Source organism: Terrapene carolina, unplaced genomic scaffold (genome assembly GCF_002925995.2).
Source record: "Terrapene carolina triunguis isolate 2854851 unplaced genomic scaffold, T_m_triunguis-2.0 Scaffold93, whole genome shotgun sequence".
Lineage (NCBI taxonomy): Eukaryota > Metazoa > Chordata > Testudines > Emydidae > Terrapene > Terrapene triunguis.
The window spans coordinates 13,205,634-13,225,688 of record NW_020664444.1 but is presented as its reverse complement, the minus strand read 5'-3'; the positions used below and the strand labels follow the sequence as shown (position 1 = coordinate 13,225,688).

The following is a 20,055-nucleotide window of genomic DNA, read 5'->3' as shown; positions in this document are numbered from 1 at the left end:
CTGGCAGGGACACTGAAGAGATAAGAACCCACCACACTCCTCAAGAAATGCTTTGTTACAGATGGATTCTTGCTACCTAGACGTCCATGGCCCTAAACCATACATGTGTGACCCCATGGACAGCCTACCAGGATACGCATAATTAGTCCAGAAGGCCTTGCTGGCAGAGCAACTACTACAGTTCCATTGAACAGTGTAGAGGAGGCCAGATAGGGGAGCCATGCAGGCTTTCTGGGTGTAGGCTTGCTGGATTTACTGCCGTAGGGACTCACCAGCCACTGACCCCTGCATGTGATGGGGGATACAAAGACTGTGGAGGCTATTGTCACAGTTACCGGGCTAGCTGCACCTCTGTTTCCTTTCTGGTCTCACTGAGTGCATCTGCTCTCTACTATACTAGTTCTTATACTGCACTCATCACCATAGTATCTGAACACCTTCCAGTAGTGCACCAAGCAACACATATCTGTCATGTATCCCAGTCTTCATACCTTAACCCATGGCGGAGTGGAATTCTGCATTTCTCCATCTCTTACACCAGGCCCTGGCCTACAACACTCTGTGGATCAACCATTCTTACCCAGCAGGTCTAACTGAACTTGGGTCCCTGCAGTTCTTTCCTTCAGGAGTCTAGTGATATCCAGGGATCAGACAGCCTTCTTAAAACCAAAGCATTGTTTCTTTTAACAGAAGGAACAAGACATTTCAAGAAAAAGAATTTTAAAACAAGAAACACTCTATCTGCTTGCTTGTCTTACCTAAAGGCTTATCATCCTTTGACGGTAACCAAGGCAGATACCCCCATCAGGTCCCCGCATCTCAGTCTGCTTCTCCTGAGCAACTACCCCTTTCTCTTGAGGAAGTGCTCCTTTTTAATCAGCGAGAGTTCTTTTGATCTCTTGCATATCTGCCCTTTCCTGCCCTGGCACTGTCTCTGAATGACTCTCAAGTGTTGGTTTGCTGAGAAGTGACTTATCTTGGGCTACATTTTCCCTTCCTGCTTGTCTTTCCCAACAACCCCCTATTGAATTACACCAGCATATCCATACAGTAAACATCCCATTAACCAGGTCAATGTGGAATATTCATAAATTAATGCAGAGCAGCTCCAAATCCATCACAGCTATTACAGCTGAAGTAGAGGATAAGGGTAGTGGATGGAGCCCTTCTGCTATTGCTCCACAGCCTGGAAAGGAAGATTGCTGCCTGCTGTTTCTGCAGAGATCCCTAGCACCCAGCTCAGCTACTCCGGCTTGGCACTGGGAACAGGATTTGCTCCATAATGTCCACATCTGCTCTCTTGGCTAGGAACACACCGGCAGAGCTGCTGAATGAAAAGATGTGTTTTTTTTCATGACTGCTATTGGGTTGACCCAGTTAAGTAAACTTCAGGAAATGCCAAAGAAAGAGATATTCCAGGTCCTTGGGTTGGTTAAATACTTCATCTACCTGACATATTTCTGGAACGAATATAAAATGGCCCCACAGTATGCCAACATTTTTATGGCTGACTTAGAACAACGCTTCCTTAGCTCTTGTCCCCTAACGCCCCTACTCTACTTGCGCTACATTGATGACATCTTCATCATCTGGACCCATGGAAAAGAAGCCCTCGAGGAAATCCACCATGATTTTAACAATTTCCATCCCACCATCAACCTCAGCCTAGACCAGTCCACACAAGCAGTCCATTTCCTAGACACTACTGTGCTAATAAGCGATGGTCACATAAACACCACCCTATACCGGAAACCTACTGACCGCTATACTTACCTACATGCCTCCAGCTTCCATCCAGGACACACCACACGATCCATTGTCTACAGCCAAGCTCTAAGATATAACCACATTTGCTCCAATCCCTCAGACAGAGACAAACACCTACAAGATCTCTATCAAGCATTCTTAAAACTACAATACCCACCTGCTGAAGTGAATAAACAGATTGACAGAGCCAAAAGAGTACCCAGACTATGCATCTGATGAAGAGGGCTGTAGCCCATGAAAGCTTATGCTCAAATAAATTTGTTAGTCTCTAAGGTGCCACAAGTACTCCTGTTTTTTTTGCATAAAACCAATGGAACCTCTAAGCATTATGAATTGAGTTTTGTTGCGGCAACATGCACAGTTAGAGAAAATACTTCCACAAGTGACATTAAAAAAAAAAATCACACTCCACCAGCTGGCACTAGGGAGCGATTGGATTCCTTGCCATGTGCTAATCACAGAGGAATTCCCAAAGTCAAAATTCTGCAGGACTGAGCAATTTGCTTTTGCACCATGGTTCAGAGTTTGCAGTAGCCTGGTCAGAAAAAAGAACGAGTACTTGTGGCACCTTAGAGACTAACACATTTATTTGGGCATAAGCTTTCGTGGGCTACAGCCCACTTCATCGCATGCATGCAGTGGAAAATACAGTAGGAAGAAATATATTCACACAGAGAACATGAAAAAATTGGTGTTGCCATACCAACTATAACGAGGCTAATCGATTAAGGTGGGCTATTATCAGCAGGAGAAAAAAAACTTTTGTAGTGATAATCAGGATGGCCCATTTCCAACAGCTGACAAGAAGGTGTGAGTAACAGTAGGGGGGAAATTAGCATGGGGAAATAGTTTTTACTTTGTGTAATGACCCATCCACTCCCAGTCTTTATTCAAGCCTAATTTAATGGTGTCCAGTTTGTGAAAGCTTATGCCCAAATAAATTTGTTAATCTCTAAGGTGCCACAAGGACTCCTCATTCTTTTTGCTGGTACAGGCTAACATGGCTACCACTCTGAAACCTGGTCAGAAAAGATACTCAGCGGTTCAGTAAAAGAAGCAGCAAACACTTCAAGTCTGCTCCAATTCCTGAATCCTCGAGTATGTTAGCATAAAAATACAAGCAATAGAACTTGTGCTTATAAGCACTTGAGGGTCAACAAGGGAGAATGACTTTAAAACAGGCATTTCATTTCAATCAAATGGATGTTCTTTCATGCTAGGTATGAATAGATTGTTTAAAACATATTCCCGTGGGGAAAGGGAGACCCATCCGACATAGGTGCTCTCTGTGTTGCCACTTCTCAGACCCTGCTTTTTGTTGATCGCTCAGCGAGGAAAGAGATTCCATAGTATCAGGTGGCTTTTTTTCAAGCTAAGAATAAAGGATCACGCTGTGACTCTTAAAACCATTGGCTGCATTTGGAGGTAGGGAGACTTCAGAGGGGCCTGAAGGCAGAGGGAGCCCCAAAGGGAGCATATCTTGGAGTGTGAGCTCTATCACCCTCTGCAAGGGTGCAGCCTGTGCCCGGCTGTATTAATGCCAGCCAGGTCCACTGGCTCATGCGGAAGTGGAGAAAGGTCAAAGCACCCCTGTCCCCCTGCCCCTTTGTGGGAGGCCAGTGCCACCAGCAGTGCTGGCCCAGAGCACTGCTTTGCTCCCCAGCTAGACTACAGCAGTCCCCTGCCTGGTGTACAAGGGGTCTGATCCAATGCTTACTGAAGTCTATGGGAGGCTTTCCATTGACCTCAGTGGCCTTAGGATCAAGTCCAAGGAGAGGAATGTCCCTAACGCCTGCACCCACCTTCACTGCACCTGCATGAAGTCCTTGCATTCCAGCCCTAACACTCTGACTTACTGATAAATGATAACTTTGTCCACAAGGGCATAAAGAAACCTCCTTTGCTTTGGCCTGTGAGATAATACGTCTGCAAACCCACTCACTGACCTTTCTGGGTGGACATTTTTGCAGTGTGACTAAGCATGCTATGATCTCACCACCTTGTCAATGAAAGGGGAAGGAGGGAAGCCCTTTCAGTGCTAATCAAAAGAGCGCTTTTATCCAGCCTGACATCATGGAAAAAACAAGAGAGCTCTCAACTGCATTCCAGGAATAACCCAGACAAGCCCCCCAAAACAACTCCTACCTTTCCTGGGACCCTCATGCTGGGCTTTGCTAGATAATGGCATGCACACCCACTGAGCTCTAAATACAGGATTTCCAAAAGGCTCATCCAACAATTAATTATATCAAAGCCTACAAGAGAAGCCGACTCTGGAGGAAACAAATACAGATTCTGTTCACAGATTTCTAATGTGACTGTGGGGTCAGTGGGCAACCTCGACAATGAGCATCCTGTTTCTGTTTGACCTCCTGTCCTTCTTGCTACTTAATTACTGTTTGGAGCAGGGGACTTGCCTTGGAATTTTCTGAAGAACTGGCCGACATGTATATCGATACCATTGGTGTCAACTTATTAATGCTGCCATAAAAATCATCTTGCCTGATAGGGTTACTTTTAACTTACCCCAGTAATATGAATGTAATCCTGAAGGGACCAATGCTGCATCACTGAACTGTGTGAGACAGTGAGGCAGATTCCTTGGCGCAGTAATAGTGGGGAGATGACAGCCCCAGCAGTGACATAACTTAAAGCTGCTGCCTAAGTTTTAAACTCTATCACTGGCTTACGTTCCTTAATACATCCTATGCCAGTGGGGGATTGCTGTGGCAGACTACCCAGCTCACTCACTCCCTGCCCCCTACAGTTCAGTGGGAGATGGAGGGGTGGAGACTAGGTTGTGGTACAGATGCACCAGCAGGGAATTCTCATCAGCCAGGGAAATTCTCTGCTCAGCATATGCGGCCTGATTTTCACCTCTTTGCACCATGTCAGCATATTAACGATAGAATCTGGCCCAGACAACTCAATGGAAGCAGGACTGGACCCAAAGATGATAGCATTGCACTCACCAGTGACATCATGGTTACAGGTAGGGAGGCACTTTCATTCTAAGTCTCTATTTTAAATGGCTTAAACTTTGGGGCTTAGACTTCTCCACTTTGTTCTCAGCCCAGCAGTTAATTGTGTTGTCCCTGATTTTTTTTTTCTTTTTTTTTTTTTTTTTTTAATTATATTTGCAAAGAGTATCAAGATCCACAAAGGAATGATGCCATATAAGTGTAAAGTATAATTATTTTTGGAAAGACTGAAAAAATCTGTTCAGATGTTTTCCAGCTTATCGAAGTGTGAAACTGTTCTTCACCCATTTAAAAAACTTCTGCTCAGACACTTTTTTGTGGGTTCAGATAATTCATAATTGGTTGGGATGTCACACTTTGTACTTGGAATGTGCGATGACCAAATAAATGTGTTAGCAGCACCTCTTATAATTATTCAGTAAACCACAGTGGCTGCTGCACTCATTATATCCTATCAGGCAAATCCATATTTGAGTTTTTAAAAAACAGAATTTTGACCTTAGAATTTGCAGTCAAGCATGGGGCCCAGAGGTTAATGAAGTGTGATTCTGATCTCACTCATGCTGGTGCAACTCCGTTGACTTCAGCAGAGTAACTACTGAATTGCACTGATATAAACGAGAGCAAAATACAAGAAATACCATTAACTTCATGTAATATTTACCGGAAGCCTATGGCAAGGAGAAATGGATTTTGCTTAATGAATAAATATAGCATGAAGCCTTGAGTCTCTTATCCCCAGGGATACAATAATTTGGAAGACATTTTTTCAGATCAAAAGTGTTATATTGTCACATATAAAAGACCAATTTAGGCTGCACAATATTTAATTAAAGAAACGTAATTCTGTGCAGTGGATTTTGCAGTCCAATGCCCCTGGAGTCATTCTATCTTTTAAATTCAAGAGCTGTTCTGGAAGAGATCGTGGGAAAGACACAATCAAAAACATTTTTTATTTTTTTAGATATAAAGGAAAATGAAAGGAATCCATGAAAATCAAATCCAAAAATAACATTTTCCACTAATCATATTTTATGAAAGGCATCTGCTCACTTACAAGGGAGCAAGATATCTGACTGACTTTGCTAGGACGAGGGTGGTAAAGGTAGATGCTAAGTGGGATGCACACAAGAATGTCTGAAGCTCCCAAACTCTTACATTAATGTCCCTCCAATCATAATTTGCTCACCTTGACACTTCTGTGATGTATCCGTGACGGCTGGCATTTCACGCTGCTGGTGTTGCAACAGCCAGTACAACGTTTCACCTCCACGCACGGTGGCCATATCAGGAAATTAGCAGACGTGGGATCGATCTGACTCCGAGGTATCTCATATATAACAGTTCTTGTTTTGCAGACGGCAGGAATGGCTTCCTCTGCAAACAGAAGAACCCAAACTTCCAGGTGAACAGCTGTTCTCGCTTTAGAGCACACGTGCTTACACTACTATGTGCTTAAGAGAGTGATTCCCACCCAGGCTTTTGCGACAGGTGCTCTATGCTCCTATTGCTGACATTAACGATAAGCCTTTGTGCTGGGCTTGGATAAGCTGTTACTGCTTGCCTCCTGTTCATTTGCGCATGCTACCCCAGAGTGAAGCCTGAGTTGCTCCAAACACCCAGATCACGAGATGAGGGCTTTCCACCGCTCAAGTTCCAATTCAGCTCAGAGCGTGGACAAATAAATGGGAGGCACAGACTGTCTGAAAGGTGACAGCAGGCAAGGACACCGTCTGAAACTCTCACTGTTGTACTAGTTCCTGATAAGTAGCTGGATAGGGACTGGTCCTGAACCACAGAAGTCAGTGGAAGCTTTGCTATTTTCCAGGATAAGGGCCATAATGTGCATCTATGTATATTTCACACATACAAAGCACATGTAATAAACTGCACACAATCTGCTTCTGTAATTTCTACACCATGCACCATCCCTTTGTTTATGACAAAACCTTCTCCAACTTTCAGTTCTGAAGTGGTCTTAACACCAAGCTGTCATACAAATGGCAGCACTCCTTATTTCTGAATGAAGCTGGGGAAATTATGCATGGCTTGATTTTTTTAACAAGGCGAAACCATGAGAATAGCATAACCAAAGTGACTATAATACTATGTTCAGCTGAGCAAATTATTTTACCAGGTCTCAATCTACAGCAACTTCCTGGTGCTGAAAGACCAGTTTACAAGCAAAGGTTTCAGGCTTTTGAGGGTTAGCTGTATAATGTTTGCTGTGCAATAAAGCAATGTTGTGAGATATTGCTAGGTGACAGCTTAGTCACAGTGCATTACGCTGACATATGAACAACCCAAGATCCACAAACCTGAGATCTCTTGCAGCCTGGGATGATAAGAGCTAGGACTACTCAAGAAGTGACATTCTTGACTCCAGGACCAGACGGGCTGGCAAAGAATGCTTTATCTCTGTTATGGCAGCCCCAACGGGGAAATTTGAATGGTGAGAATTTATTTGAAGGCAGCTTGTTTTTTGCTGTCCAGTTAAAGAGACTAAGCTGGTGGGGTGTGATGAAGTCGGGATGCTCTTCAATATCCTCAATAGAAGTATAAAGTGAAGAAAATGTGATCTGGTTTGAACCCATAACTAGAAAGCCTAGGATCACATTTGCTTTGATTTGGTTTGGGAAGAGGTCCATTTTGATGGGCAAGCCCCCAGAGGAAGCTTAAAAACAACTCTATAGGGTGGAAAGAACGAGGAGTACTTGTGGCACCTCGTTCTTTTTGCTGATACAGACTAACAGGGCTACCACTCTGAAATCTATAGGGTGGGTAAATATCACAGCAGAGGAAGGATGCTTCTCACTCCCTACAATGCTGTAAACTAGGCCAATTAAGGGCCTGATAGTGCGAGATACCGGCAGAGCCGGCTCTACTGTTTTTGCCGCCCTAAGCAGCGCGCCGAATTGCCGCCACAGACGGCGGGGGCAGTCAGTGTGTCATGTAGGGCGGCACACGCATTTCCGCGGCGGCAGCAATTCGGCGGCAGCTTCTGTCTTCAGCCGGAAGACAGAAGCCGCCGCCGAATTGCCGCCGCGGGCAGCTGAACATAGAAGCTGCCGCCGAATTGCCGCCGCCGCGGAAACGCGCGTGCCGCCCTAACGCACACGGACTGCCCCCTCCCCTGTCCGCGGCGGCAGTTCGGCGCGCTGCTTGGGGCGGCAAAAGCACACGGACTGCCGCCCCTTGCAGACTGCCGCCCCAAGCACCTGCTTGGAATGCTGGTGCCTGGAGCCGGCCCTGGATACCGGGCAGCTCCTGCCAAATGCTAAGACCGCCATTCCCGTTGACTTGAAATGGGAAGCATTCAGCACATTACAGAATAAGGCGCCAAATGTAGCAGGTGGTTTCAGAAGCATTGTCCTCTAGAGGGGTTCAGTGTGATAAGTGTGCAGTTGCCAATTCACACAGCAAATCCATGCTGACAGTGTGCTCTGCTATACGTTTCATGGGCTCTTAGCCTAAAGTTAAAATATACTGATTAAGAATTACCCACAGCATATAAGAATATGCATGTTTTCCAAAGATAAGTTAAATAGTAAATCAGTAAGTTCTAATCACTTGTAACAAGGGTAGTTGCATAAAAATGCCATTTTGAAGTCAATTAACATCTATTTCATTTTATATCCAGGCTTTTGTTTGAAACCATCATTTAATACTTATTAGAAAAATGCCTTGTAAACATGCCTGGTCCCTTGTGTAATATGGGAATTAATGTCATAGCACTTCAGTCTTCCTCTCAATTTTTGGATAAACTGGTTTGGAATTAAAGAGTCAAGCTGTTTCCTTTTCTAGAGCTTCTGTCCTGAAAACTCTACCAACTGTTGATGTTTTTTAAAAAAAGCACATTGTAGTAGTTGTTCCCCACACTCCGAATTATACATTGAATATCGCCACATTTTCTAACCAAGGTCTCCCTTTTAACATGCTGCAACAAGAAAGTGAATGTAAAGAATTTATTCATGCTTGTCTCTTGTGGATCGATTACCCAGCAGAAGGTGACTGATGCAACAACTGACTTTGGAAAAGTGACATACTCAAAGGAAAAGACCATTTTACTTTCTACTTTTTATGTTGCACAATGAAGTGTCTTGCATGACTAATCAAAGGAGCCCCCCACGATTTTGTTCTTTAAGCACAAATAGCTTGTTGTTTCTTACCAATGCTTCTTTTTCTGCGAATGGGTACAGGGTGATTCTCTTGGACATGTTTAGCAGAATGAACACTATGAGATCTCAAGTCTGTTTCTGAAACATCGTCATATCCTAAAGTAGAAAACACAATATCAGACCTTTACTGTGTCATAAGCACGACAGTCACTTTAATTCTGCCCCATTAATGGATAAGAATATGCATCAGCCATACTAACAGGATCAAATCCTGTCTTAATATACAATCCTGTGAGACTCCTGCCAATAAAACAGCAGGGGCATAAGGGCAGAATTTCTCACACAAACATATGCATTTTTAACTCTTTAATATTTGTTTTATGGAAAAATATAGAAACTCTCTGTGTTGTATGATACAGGGGCAATTCTGTTTTAATTCCGTTGCATTTTTCCTGTGAAAGGCATAATTAACTTTCTAATTGAATCTAGGTGTAGAAATCAGAATAACAATATTTCATGCTGCTAATACACAGATTGAAGTTCTCTTATAAGAAGTTCCAAGAGTTCTGGCGGTGTGAGTCTACACAACACAAAATATGGTGATGTAGTAATAATACTGTTCCTATAAACTTTCTCTTGTCTGGCTAACTCAAGGACAAGCAATAACTAGTTTGGGTTTCCTTTTGGTCTCTCTGTTGCAGAACAAATCCCTTGTGAAGTACCCTAACCTTTGGAGGGGCATCTGAAGCTACTGCAGACTCTGGGATTGCATCCAGGCTTGTCTCATTCCCTAAATAAGCCTACCACATGGGTTAAAGGGCCATGAGAAAGAGCAAAGATGGAAAACTTGGCATTTCATTTATCATATACAACAACAAAACGACCGCTCCACTATTTGGTTTTGTGAAATGAAGCAGTCCAGGTCGTGTCACATGCAGTGGGTTTCTGAAGGCTATGAGCACATACTTACTGCATTGCTGGTATAAACAAAATGCAGACTGAAATGTAACTAAATTCCAACACATCTCGTATGTGTGGTAATCTGCCTATTGGAATGCCCTCTGTGACATAATGGGATATTTTATAGGTTTCACCGATGCCTTCAAGGAGAACTGTAATATGCATAAAAAATGCAAGTGGGTGGCGTACAAAAAATCAATTATACTCTCTGCTTGCTAACAGCATGTAATGGTCTCCTGTTTTCTATAGCTTTGCACGCCTTCTAAACTCTGCAGTCCTTTCTGCTTCCAGTACATTTATATGCATGTTTCATAATGTATCCAGACTGTAGTGGAACCTGTTTTACACTCAGCTATGTTAACAGTATGGATCACACATGGCTGCTCTATAAATAAACCGACTCCTTCCCCCACCCCGCACCCCCCACATACAAGGAATCACACCCAACAGAGCGTGCGGCTGTGAAATAATTGCATGCCTCGGGTGCATAGTGAGACATAAAGACAGAGGCCAGGTGCCTTCAGCACCCTTAGAAGGAATCACATGCCCTCAAGTGTGTAATTCCTCTTTTCTTATAAGTGGAAAAAAGCAGACTAAGTAGGCTATGCAATTGTAGCCTCCAGCAAACACTTCCACTCCTCTGTTGGCAAATCCTGCCCATTTCCTAAGACAGTGGGACTGATCCTGTGTAAATCAGCATAGCCCCTTTGAACCCCATCTATCTAGGTACATATGTGGCCTTCATCACAGGAGTGTCTGAACACCTTGCGGTCACTAACAGCTTGTAGCCTCACAACACCCTTGTAGGGTAAGGAAATATTGCTCCCATTTTACAGATAGGAAACTGAGGTCTGGGGTGGATTAAGTGACATATCCAAGGTCACCTAGGATATGTCACTTAATCCACCCTGTACCTCAGTTTCCTATCTGTAAAATAATAGGAAGTAGGTAGCTGATCTGGGAACTGAATCCAGGTCTCCCAAGTCCTACCCCAATACCACTAGGCCATCCTTCCACTCTTAGCAGAGCAAAGCTATGTTGATTTACACTAGCTGAGCATCTGGCCTGTCAATTTTACTCAATGGGGTCTGCGAGTACTCACCACCTCACAGGACCAAATCCTTAATGATTTCCCATATGCTGGGCGCTCAATAAGCGCTGGCTACATCTCTCTCTTTGATGCAAGAAACTATCGTTCAAAAGCAGGGCGACCATATGTCCCGTTCTGGCCGGGACAGTCCCTTTTTTAAGCCCTCTCCCAGCCATCCCGACTTTTTTGGCAAAACTGTGCATTTATCCCATTGGCTCTTGCCAACTGATCATCAGTTGGCAACAACAAACGCGACAAATGCACAGTTTTGCAAAAAAAAAGTGGGGTGCGACCCGTAGCGGGGTCTGGAAGTACATGTGGGGGCGGGGGGAGTGGCAACACCGGTCCTGCGCTGAAGGGAGGGCTAAGGAGAGCGGCTTGGGGGGACTTGAGCTGGCCCTGGGTGGGAGGGGACCTCAGGCCAGTCCCGGGTGGGCGGGAGAGGGTCTCAGGTGGCCCCAGGGAGGGGGGACCTCAGGCTGGCCCTGCGAGTGGGTGGGTAGCGGGGCGGGCACAGGCCGGCACGTGGGGTGTCCCGTTTTCTCTTTGGGGAAATATGGTCACTCTATTCAAAAGCAAGCTGCATTCATTCTGCTTAGCACAAGCGCCTGACTTGCACAGGGCGCCAAGTTATTCTGCTTACCTGCAAACAGTGTTTAAAAAGTAAAGACTATCTGTAAAACTGATACTCCTGAGCCTAGCCTCCTGCTGGTAGCAGCCATCTTGCTGAAAAAAGAAATGAATTGTGATGCCAGCAGTAGAGCAGCCCTGAGTACCAGATTCCAATCCTCTGTCCCTTATTAGGCAAAGCTCCTATTTAGCATAACTCAGTCATACTATATTGCTTTATGAATCGGGTAAGATCCAGGAAGTAATCTCATCAACTAACCACTATGTTAAACCCCGTGTTTATGGGACCACAGTTGCACAACTCAGAATTCCATTTAGCCTTATTCTACCACCAGTTTATAAGCAAAATGACATGTTGGATGTGCTTATTATAAGATAACTTGTAAGGCGCTGAAGGCCCTTGGCTTATATTGTGTCTTGATGTATCACTATAAAATGCAATTAGTTCACAACCATATGCCCAGCTGGGTACAATTCCTGAGAGCAAAAAGAGTAGAGCTACCCTACTGCTAACACAGCTGACTGTAAAACAAGTTCCACTGAAATCTAAATGCATTATGAAACATGCATACAAAATGCTTTTTTTTCACTCAATCATTGGTGTCTTTTTATAAGCCGAGTTGTGGCGCATGTGGTTATTGTAAGAACTGTGCTAAAGTGCTGAAAGCAGTTGGCCTATATTGTATCCCTCTTGGCATCTGGGCCCACAAAGGTATTTAGGCTTCTAACTTCCACTAAAATCAATGAAAGAAGAGGAATTTTTGCCATTTTAATAGTTAGAACAATGCTGTTTCAGCAATCCAGAATAGAACTCTCCTGGTGACTGTTGAAGCCTGGAAATAAACTCGTGATTTGACAACCGGGCTCCTGAACGAACGGTGTCAGAAATTATGTCAATTTCCCCACAAGATAGCAGTGATCAAGAGAATGAAGCTGCAGGGGACCAAGTGCCTCAGAAATGCAGAGTTTCCTGAACTCCCTATTAAGTCACTGAGAGCTGTGGGTGCTAAGCACCTTGCAGGATCAGGTCCTGAGAGCAGAGTTGAGAAATGTGACTATATAGGAAAAAGTATGATTCCCAATTTATAAATGTTGCAAAGTACTGGTCGCTAAGTCAACTTTGAGGATGCTGTGCTGAGCAAGATGAATGCCACTCTCTTTTAAGATGGGGTAGTTCATTTAATAAAACAAATGTTTTCATGGCAGCTGATCAAGTAATTTCTCTTTAATCTTTTATGCACTGATGCACTGACAACATTTTGATGATGGGTAGAAAAAAATCTAGCAATTAGCTCTGGTCGGTCCCTTAATGTAGTTGAAATTGTTCTTTTTGTTAGATTGGCATTTTTCCACTATGTCAAGGAGTAGCTAATACATAAATCTCAGCGTTCCTATGACACTCTGCCAGTAATGTGATTACTGTACTCTCTAAATAAGCATGTGAAAAGTGCCCTAAAACTAAAGCAACTGTCATATAAATACTTATATATCTGTATAGTGTCCTCGTTTTCACATGTAATTTTTGTGCATAAGGTACAGTCCCAAATGGTGTGCTTACTTGTATTCTGCTAAATAAGTATCATCTCAATGTCTGTACAAAAAATGGAAGCCCAAGATTCCTGGTATCATCATCAGCTTATGAAATTCTCATTGTCTCTCTTTCAGGAATTCAATACAATGTACAATAACAAATACAATCTCTCTTACAAATCAGTCCTACTCCCAAAAGCCCAAGGCAAAATCAGACAGTTTGATCATATTTCTATCCGGTGTAAAATATGCCCTTGTGACATCCAAACTCAGAGATTGTCTAAGTTTTAAACTTTGATCTACTAAAAGAAATTAAAATAGTAACACGTAGGATGCATTTTTCTGTACAGAGTTGTAATTTAGTATCTAAAAAGAATAACATTATAGTATTTAAGCTTTCCAGAGCCACATTCCCTACATCATGTCTGGGGGCAGAGGGCGGGGGGAGAGGGGAGAAGAGAGCAAAATACAGACACATATCTCAAAAGCTTGCCTCCTTCACTGTTTCCAGCTGGCCTAATAGAAGATAATATCTGCATTCTTGTCCATTTTTAAACTGGGGTTTGGTCCAAAGACCACTAAAGTCAACAGGAGATTTTAATGAATTAGACTCTTTGTGATTTAATGAACTAATATAATAGCAATTTTTCTGTATGTGTGTTATTTTATAATACACCATTAGAATTTAGCATTGTAGTAGCACTAGAATTTCCTGGTTGATGCTCCATCATCCACTAGTACAGGGAAACTATTGTTCCCTCTGTGGGAGAGTCTCATCTCAGTCCAAGCAGTGATGAGGCAGGAGGCAAATCTAATAGATGATGAAATGAACTCTACCACCCACAGGAAAGAAGGGAGAGGGTAGTGTGTGAATGGTAAGAACTGCTAGCCAAAGAGATTTTGCAGGCAGAGTAAATGAAATGCTTCTGTTTTGGTGATTTATTCTCTTAGCTATTAGTAGCAAGTTGTGGACCTTGAATGCTAGAGATATTTACTTGCTGGGATCATGCATGCTTTATATTTTAAGTAGACAGGGTTTGATTCTGTTCTCAGTGGAACTCAATGGATTTACATCCGTGTAACTTTCATAGGGACCTGTTTCTGGGATCCTTACTGAGACAAAACTCCTATTGCCTCCAATGGTAGTTTTCTTAGACTAGGGAGTGCAGGATCAGGCCATAAGAGTATAACAACATAAGAATGGCCATACTGGGTCAGACCAAAGGTCCATCTAGCCCAGTATCCTGTCTTCCAACAGTGACCAATGCCAGGTGCGCCAAAGGGAATGAACAGAACAGGTAACCATCAAGTAATCCATCCCGTCGCCCATTCCCAGCTTCTGGCAAACAAGGAAGAATTTGGCCCAGATTTTCTTTATTGAAAACATTGATAAGCACCATGTTGGATAATGTTTTTCTTTAAGTAATATGCCAGATGGTGTGGGGGTGTGGTTTCTAATTTTATGAAGGGGTTATCAGTCATCCTTGCAGTGCAATATCAAGTCAAAATCTGTCAGAATGCAAGGAAGAGCTGCCCACTCTGACTTACAAGACTTACTTGTGAAAAACATACACTGTGTTTGTTTTACAGTGTGAGAGAGAAAGTGATCTCTCTCTCATCAAATTTCCACTGACTCTGCCCCTTACTGAGCTATAGGTTTCTTAGGGAAGTCAGACGTTTACTGCATGAAAGCCTGATTCTGCAAACCTTTGCCCAGGAGAGCAATTCTTACTCACTTGAGAAGATCTATTGAGTTTAATAGAGCTAGTCACTTGAGGCAGGATTTGCAAGGTTATGCACTAAAATGAGGGAGAAAGTAATGATTGGATGGGTTATGTGGAGTTTTGTTTTGGGTTTTTTTGTGCAATCCATAATTTAAAAGAGTAAATGCTGCAAAAACACTAACATAACTGCTGCATCGATCTTAACTGAACCAACCCTTTTAAAATGCAGTTATTATTCTAAGTAACAAATACATTAAACTGAAAGAAAGAGTATTGAGTGAAATATTATCTTAGCAGTGCTAACCATCAGACATCTGACTTTCTAGCCCATGCTAACCTCACATACAATAAACACGCCCAATCCTGCAATCCTTTATCTCCAAACTATGCCCACTGAATTCCATTTTAATTGATTTTGTATAGCTATAATAATACTTGGGGTCTAAGGATTACTCATTCAAGTAAAGACTTCAGTATTGGGCCCAGTGATGTGTTTAAGCATAAACTAAGATTGTAAATGACTATCTACCTCCATCAAGGCCCAGTCCTGAAACCATTAGTCAGAATAGAGTAATAGAATTTAATGCTTGGATAAGGACTACTCACATAAGTAAAAATAAAGGTGCAGGACTGGATCCTTAATAGGGATTTTTATAAATTCATGCCCTAAAATATTAATGTTTCATGTTCAAATATTAAAATATTTATATTTCCTGTTTCTCTGGTGCTTTCTGACGGATGCTTTGCAGTAAAACAGCAAAATGAAATAACACACTTATGGTTAACTTCTTAATTTTTCAGTACTGTTTCTGCTTGATATTTGCAATTAGGTAAGTAATTATAGCCTGGAATAAGTTCCTCTGATCTGCTCCATTCACTGACATATTTTAAAATAATATAGTCTTGTATCTACCAATTATTGACTCAAAGGCACAGGAAATAAAAAAAAAATCTGTTCAAATTCCCAAGTGCTCAGGCATCTCCCACAGGAGCTAAAATACTCACTGACTCCAATGGGATCAGGATTAGGTCCTTATGCACTTGAATGGCATAAAGCACAATTTTAGGTGGGGACATATGGATTCCTTATTTTGTCCCTATTGTGAAAGCTTCTTTAATCCCAATGACATAAATACTAGCAGAGCAGAACTTCTGTCTCTAAAAATTTCAGCCCAATCCAAAATCAAGCTGGATAAGAGGGTTTTTGAAGAAAGAATGTGTTTAACGGTTTTAGTAATCAGCCATTATGGCAAAGCAGTGTGAATGAGATGAGTATTTGAAACTTCAGTTTAATGGGACACCAGTTACTGCTCAGCATCATGAAAAAGGAAAGCCGTGTCTGTAAACTATGTTTCTGGTACATTTCTGTTCACTATTACTTCGCTTTAAAAAAAATAAGACGATTACGTTAATATTTAAAAAGATGTTGCCACATTGAATGAAGGGGATTGAGCCTAGTCTATATTTTACCAGAATGCATCCCATATGGTTTAAATGGAGATCTACCAATGCAAGCAACAGTTCATTGACTTTTTGTTTGTGCTTTTAGAAAGGTAGAGGTTTACCCTTGGTTCATGGAGGATGCATCTGTTTGTTTTATTCTTTCACAAACTAACTGAAGAAACCACCAACTGCTAAGTGTATCAACTGAAATGTAATGATTCTGACTCAATAATGCAATGATTCTGAGATTTGATTCAATACTGCAATGATTTGTTCCAGAGTAGAACATTAGTGAATTGTACAGTCTCACAAGCCTAATGGTGCAGAAAATAACCTCCTGCTATTCTCTTCTGAATGAGTATCTGTAAGCTCCATAGGAAGGTTCCTGTTTAAAATCAGTATGGACAGTTTATTTTCCTTTCAATAAGCCCCAGATCTTGGAGAGACATTACTTCATTCATAAATATTGTTGCAAATATTTTAAATGACTCTCACACAGTAGTTTAAAGATAACGGTGCAGTGGAATAACAACAATAAATATTATGGAAATTCTTTTTTGCTGATAAAGAGGTCTGACAGTACAAAGGTCACCAACATTAATATTATACCGAGAAATATGTGCACCAAGTTTATTTGGTGTCTGCTCACTTTTTGATGGTTTCATTTTTAAATGTAAAATATGCCTGTTTTGGAAATAGATCCTTGCCTGGGGTAACTGTTCTTGGACTTTTCTAAGAACCCTGCTGGGATTGGGGAGAAACGCCTGAGTCCTCATCATAGTCTGGTTTCCCTGCTTTGGATTCTGATCTTTGGGCTAGGTCTGTCGGCCCACCCAGCGCTGGAAACGAGTGAATGGAATATTCAGAAACCGTCTCTTTAAAGCCAACCCCACAAACAGACACGTGCTGATCTGTGGGCCCAGGTGCCACCCCTCTGAACAGTGGAATAAAAAGGGAAGGAAGGAAAGAGAATAATTTACCTACGGAATCAATCTCCAGGAGGCGCTGCAAATCGCGGATGCTGTGGATTTCGCTGTGAGCCAGTCTCTCGATTAGCTCCTGGGGGATTTCAGCTTCCTTCAAACAGACAAAACACCGAATCATTGCTTCCCCCGCCTGCTCCAGGATCACCTCCGAGTACATCAGCACTGCAGGCTGTGTGCCCATAGACACCCCTGAAAGCTCCGAGCTGATTCTACCCTGCTCCCCACTACGCAAGTGGAATGGGGCTTTGCGCGTGAAATTCTATTAAACAGGCTCCTTGCTTAACGTTTTCAAGTAACTCATTTTAGGCATCGCCTTGCGCTGGAGGGTTTTGCTGGACGTGTTTCGATTAGACATTTAAAATCTCCCCTCCACCGTGTTTGGTTTGCGTTCGCCGCCCCTTGATAGCCCCGCTGTTGTGCATAGGCCGGCGGAGAGAGAGGGTGACTAGAGGTGTTTATGATTTCATAGAGCCATCACCAGCAGAAGAGATCAAGTTGAAATGCGCCACGACTCTGAAACCCAAACCCCTGAGCAATTGTTTAACACTTTCATCTTTGATCTGGTTTAAAGTTTCTGCCAGGTGGAGAGATCCTTAAATCTCCCAGAAACTTACAGGAAGGGGATAAAACAAAGTTTTCAAGCTGTTTATAAGCTCATCCCAACCCAGGGCGTCAGCACCTTTCCCTAACGTCTGTCGGGAAGCAGAGAGAAATCATGTATCCTAGACCGAAGGCGAGCCTACAAGTACCCACGCTGTAGGTACAAACGAAAATGAAACTTACAATAATAATAATAACCCCCCAGGCACGATGCTTTGGGGGTGAGCATGTGCCTTGTGCCGCTAGCGAGAGGCAAAGTGGGGTTTCAATTGTCCTACAAATTCCCTCAAATCTTTCCCTACAAATGGCCACCTGTAATAATCCCCAGAGAGACAGAAAATCATGTTTCTCTTAGATCTCGCTCCATAGGAATCTACTGACCACACGGTAGGAATATACAAATGGGTTTAGGTCAGACTAGAACCCACTTTTCCCTGGTTGGACTCCAAATAAATAGGTACAGGAAAATTTATTTTTACATTTTTGGCCGCATAAGAACAACTTCAGCTCTGAAGAGGGGAGAGGAGGTTTTAAATGATTTCGGTCTTAAACACAGATCGTGTGTGTATATGAACCCAATATAGTAACTGCTCCTCGGTCATTTTATTAGCGGTTTCATTCTAGTTTCTTGTTAGCAGGAAACTGCGCTATAATTCCTTCTCCTTGCCATGCAACAACAGGTCCGAGCACGGATTTCTTTGCAAATAATCCCAAGGCTGTTGGCGTTCCGATGGGTGTAGAAAACTGTAACGGGGGAGGGTATTTCTTTATTTTTTCCCCAAAGAGCATGCAGCCAGCAAACAGCCCTGGAGCAAAATGCACGGTCATTCTGTTCGCCCATTTGCACGCTACATGGCAACTTGTTTTTGCCTTTGCAAAATTCTAGCAACAGTGGTGAATCGCTTCCACCGGCAGCAAGACTGAGAGATGCCCTGGAGGACACTAACAAACGATCTCCCAGGTTAAAACTAGGAGCTTTCCCCCCCTCCCAAACGACCTTCTAAACACTCTTTCCAACCCCCCGCCGCGGCTGAGCACTAGGAATTAACAATGCAAGAAGCCAGTCTCACCTACCTCAGGAAACGCGAAGGGAAGGTAGCAAAAACCTATCAGCAAAATGCAAGCCCAGGTCCTCATCGCGTTCTAATACACTTGGGGCACGAATCAAAGGCAAGGGCGCTGTGTCGGAGCTCCAGCCCGGCTCCTGTGGCTGGGGAATTCAGTACCATCCCTCGGGGAAAGACACGGGTGAGGCGTGCGGCTCTTCGTCCACGTTGAGGTGTGGTGGGGGGGGCTTGGGGGGTTTGTATGTTCCCTTTGCTAGAGGAGCTCCGCTTCTGCTGCTCTCTCGCGCGCTCCTCTTGGCTTTAGGACTAGACCAGCCGGTACTTCTGCATATTTGCTTAGATCAGACCAAAGTGAAACCCAAGGAGTCAATCCGGAGCGCAGCCGAAACGCCCATCACCTGTCTGAGACAAGCTCGCCCCCCTCCAGACGTGCGGGAGCGCTTCAAACCCGCCTCCCTTCCCCGGCAGGAGGCAAACCCCAGCAGCAGCAGCAGGTTCCTTTAATTATTTATTTATTGCAAGATCGCACCCCCCCCCCATATCCGGCCCTCCACTCCCCCCACCTTTCTTTTCCTCCTTGTCAATGGATCTTTATTTATAGGGATCGAAATGTTTCTCTTGCTGAAAAATGCCTCCCCCCGCTTTCCCCTCCCCCCCGGCTGGGGTGAGGTTAAAAAAAGATAAACCGGAGCAATATTGCAAGATCACAGGCTGCCTGGTGCAGTTTCTTCCCCACTTTGCACGGGAGAAAAGCCAGGTTTAAATCCCCGGGGGCCCGGCACCGGCTCGGCCGATCGGAGCGAGGAATCGGAACTCCCAGGGTGGGTTCTTGAGCTGTCTGGAGTGTGAAATAATCCCGAGGAGGAGAATATACCACAGGCACCCTCCCACCCCCATGCGCCTCCCTCCCCCCCCCCCCCCCGAGTACTCCAGGCAGCAAACAACAAGTAGTGGGAGGGGCTGGGGGGCTTCCTGCTGCAGTCTCCAACCTCGCAGGCTGCAAAGCCACCTGGCAGCTGAGCCCCGCACCGGGGAAAGAGACCCTGCAAAACCGGGGGAGGGGGCTATCTGCCCCCTCCCGCTGCCAGCCCAAACCCTGTCACCTCTGCGGCACTGGGAGGGAGGGATGAGCCAGCAGCTCCAATGCACAGGGAAGGGC

At 43.7% G+C, this 20,055-nt stretch overlaps 1 protein-coding gene across 4 annotated transcripts in view; it reads right to left on the bottom strand.

Moving 5' to 3' along the window:
- Window positions 1-19,429, bottom strand: part of PDGFA (platelet derived growth factor subunit A) — a 31,670-nt gene extending 12,241 nt beyond the window's left edge. For all 4 annotated transcript variants that reach the window (XR_002909193.2, XR_002909194.2, XM_024219472.2 and 1 more), the window contains exons 1-4: window positions 18,904-19,429; window positions 17,224-17,320; window positions 8,918-9,022; window positions 5,938-6,125 (exon numbers count right to left, since the gene is read on the bottom strand). Coding sequence is in view for 2 of the 4 variants with exons in the window: in XM_024219472.2 (XP_024075240.1) it covers window positions 5,938-6,125; window positions 8,918-9,022; window positions 17,224-17,320; window positions 18,904-18,966 (453 nt within the window). In the remaining 2 variants the exon portion in view is untranslated. The remainder of the gene's footprint in view (window positions 1-5,937; window positions 6,126-8,917; window positions 9,023-17,223; window positions 17,321-18,903) is intronic.
- Window positions 19,430-20,055: the final 626 nt, after the last annotated feature.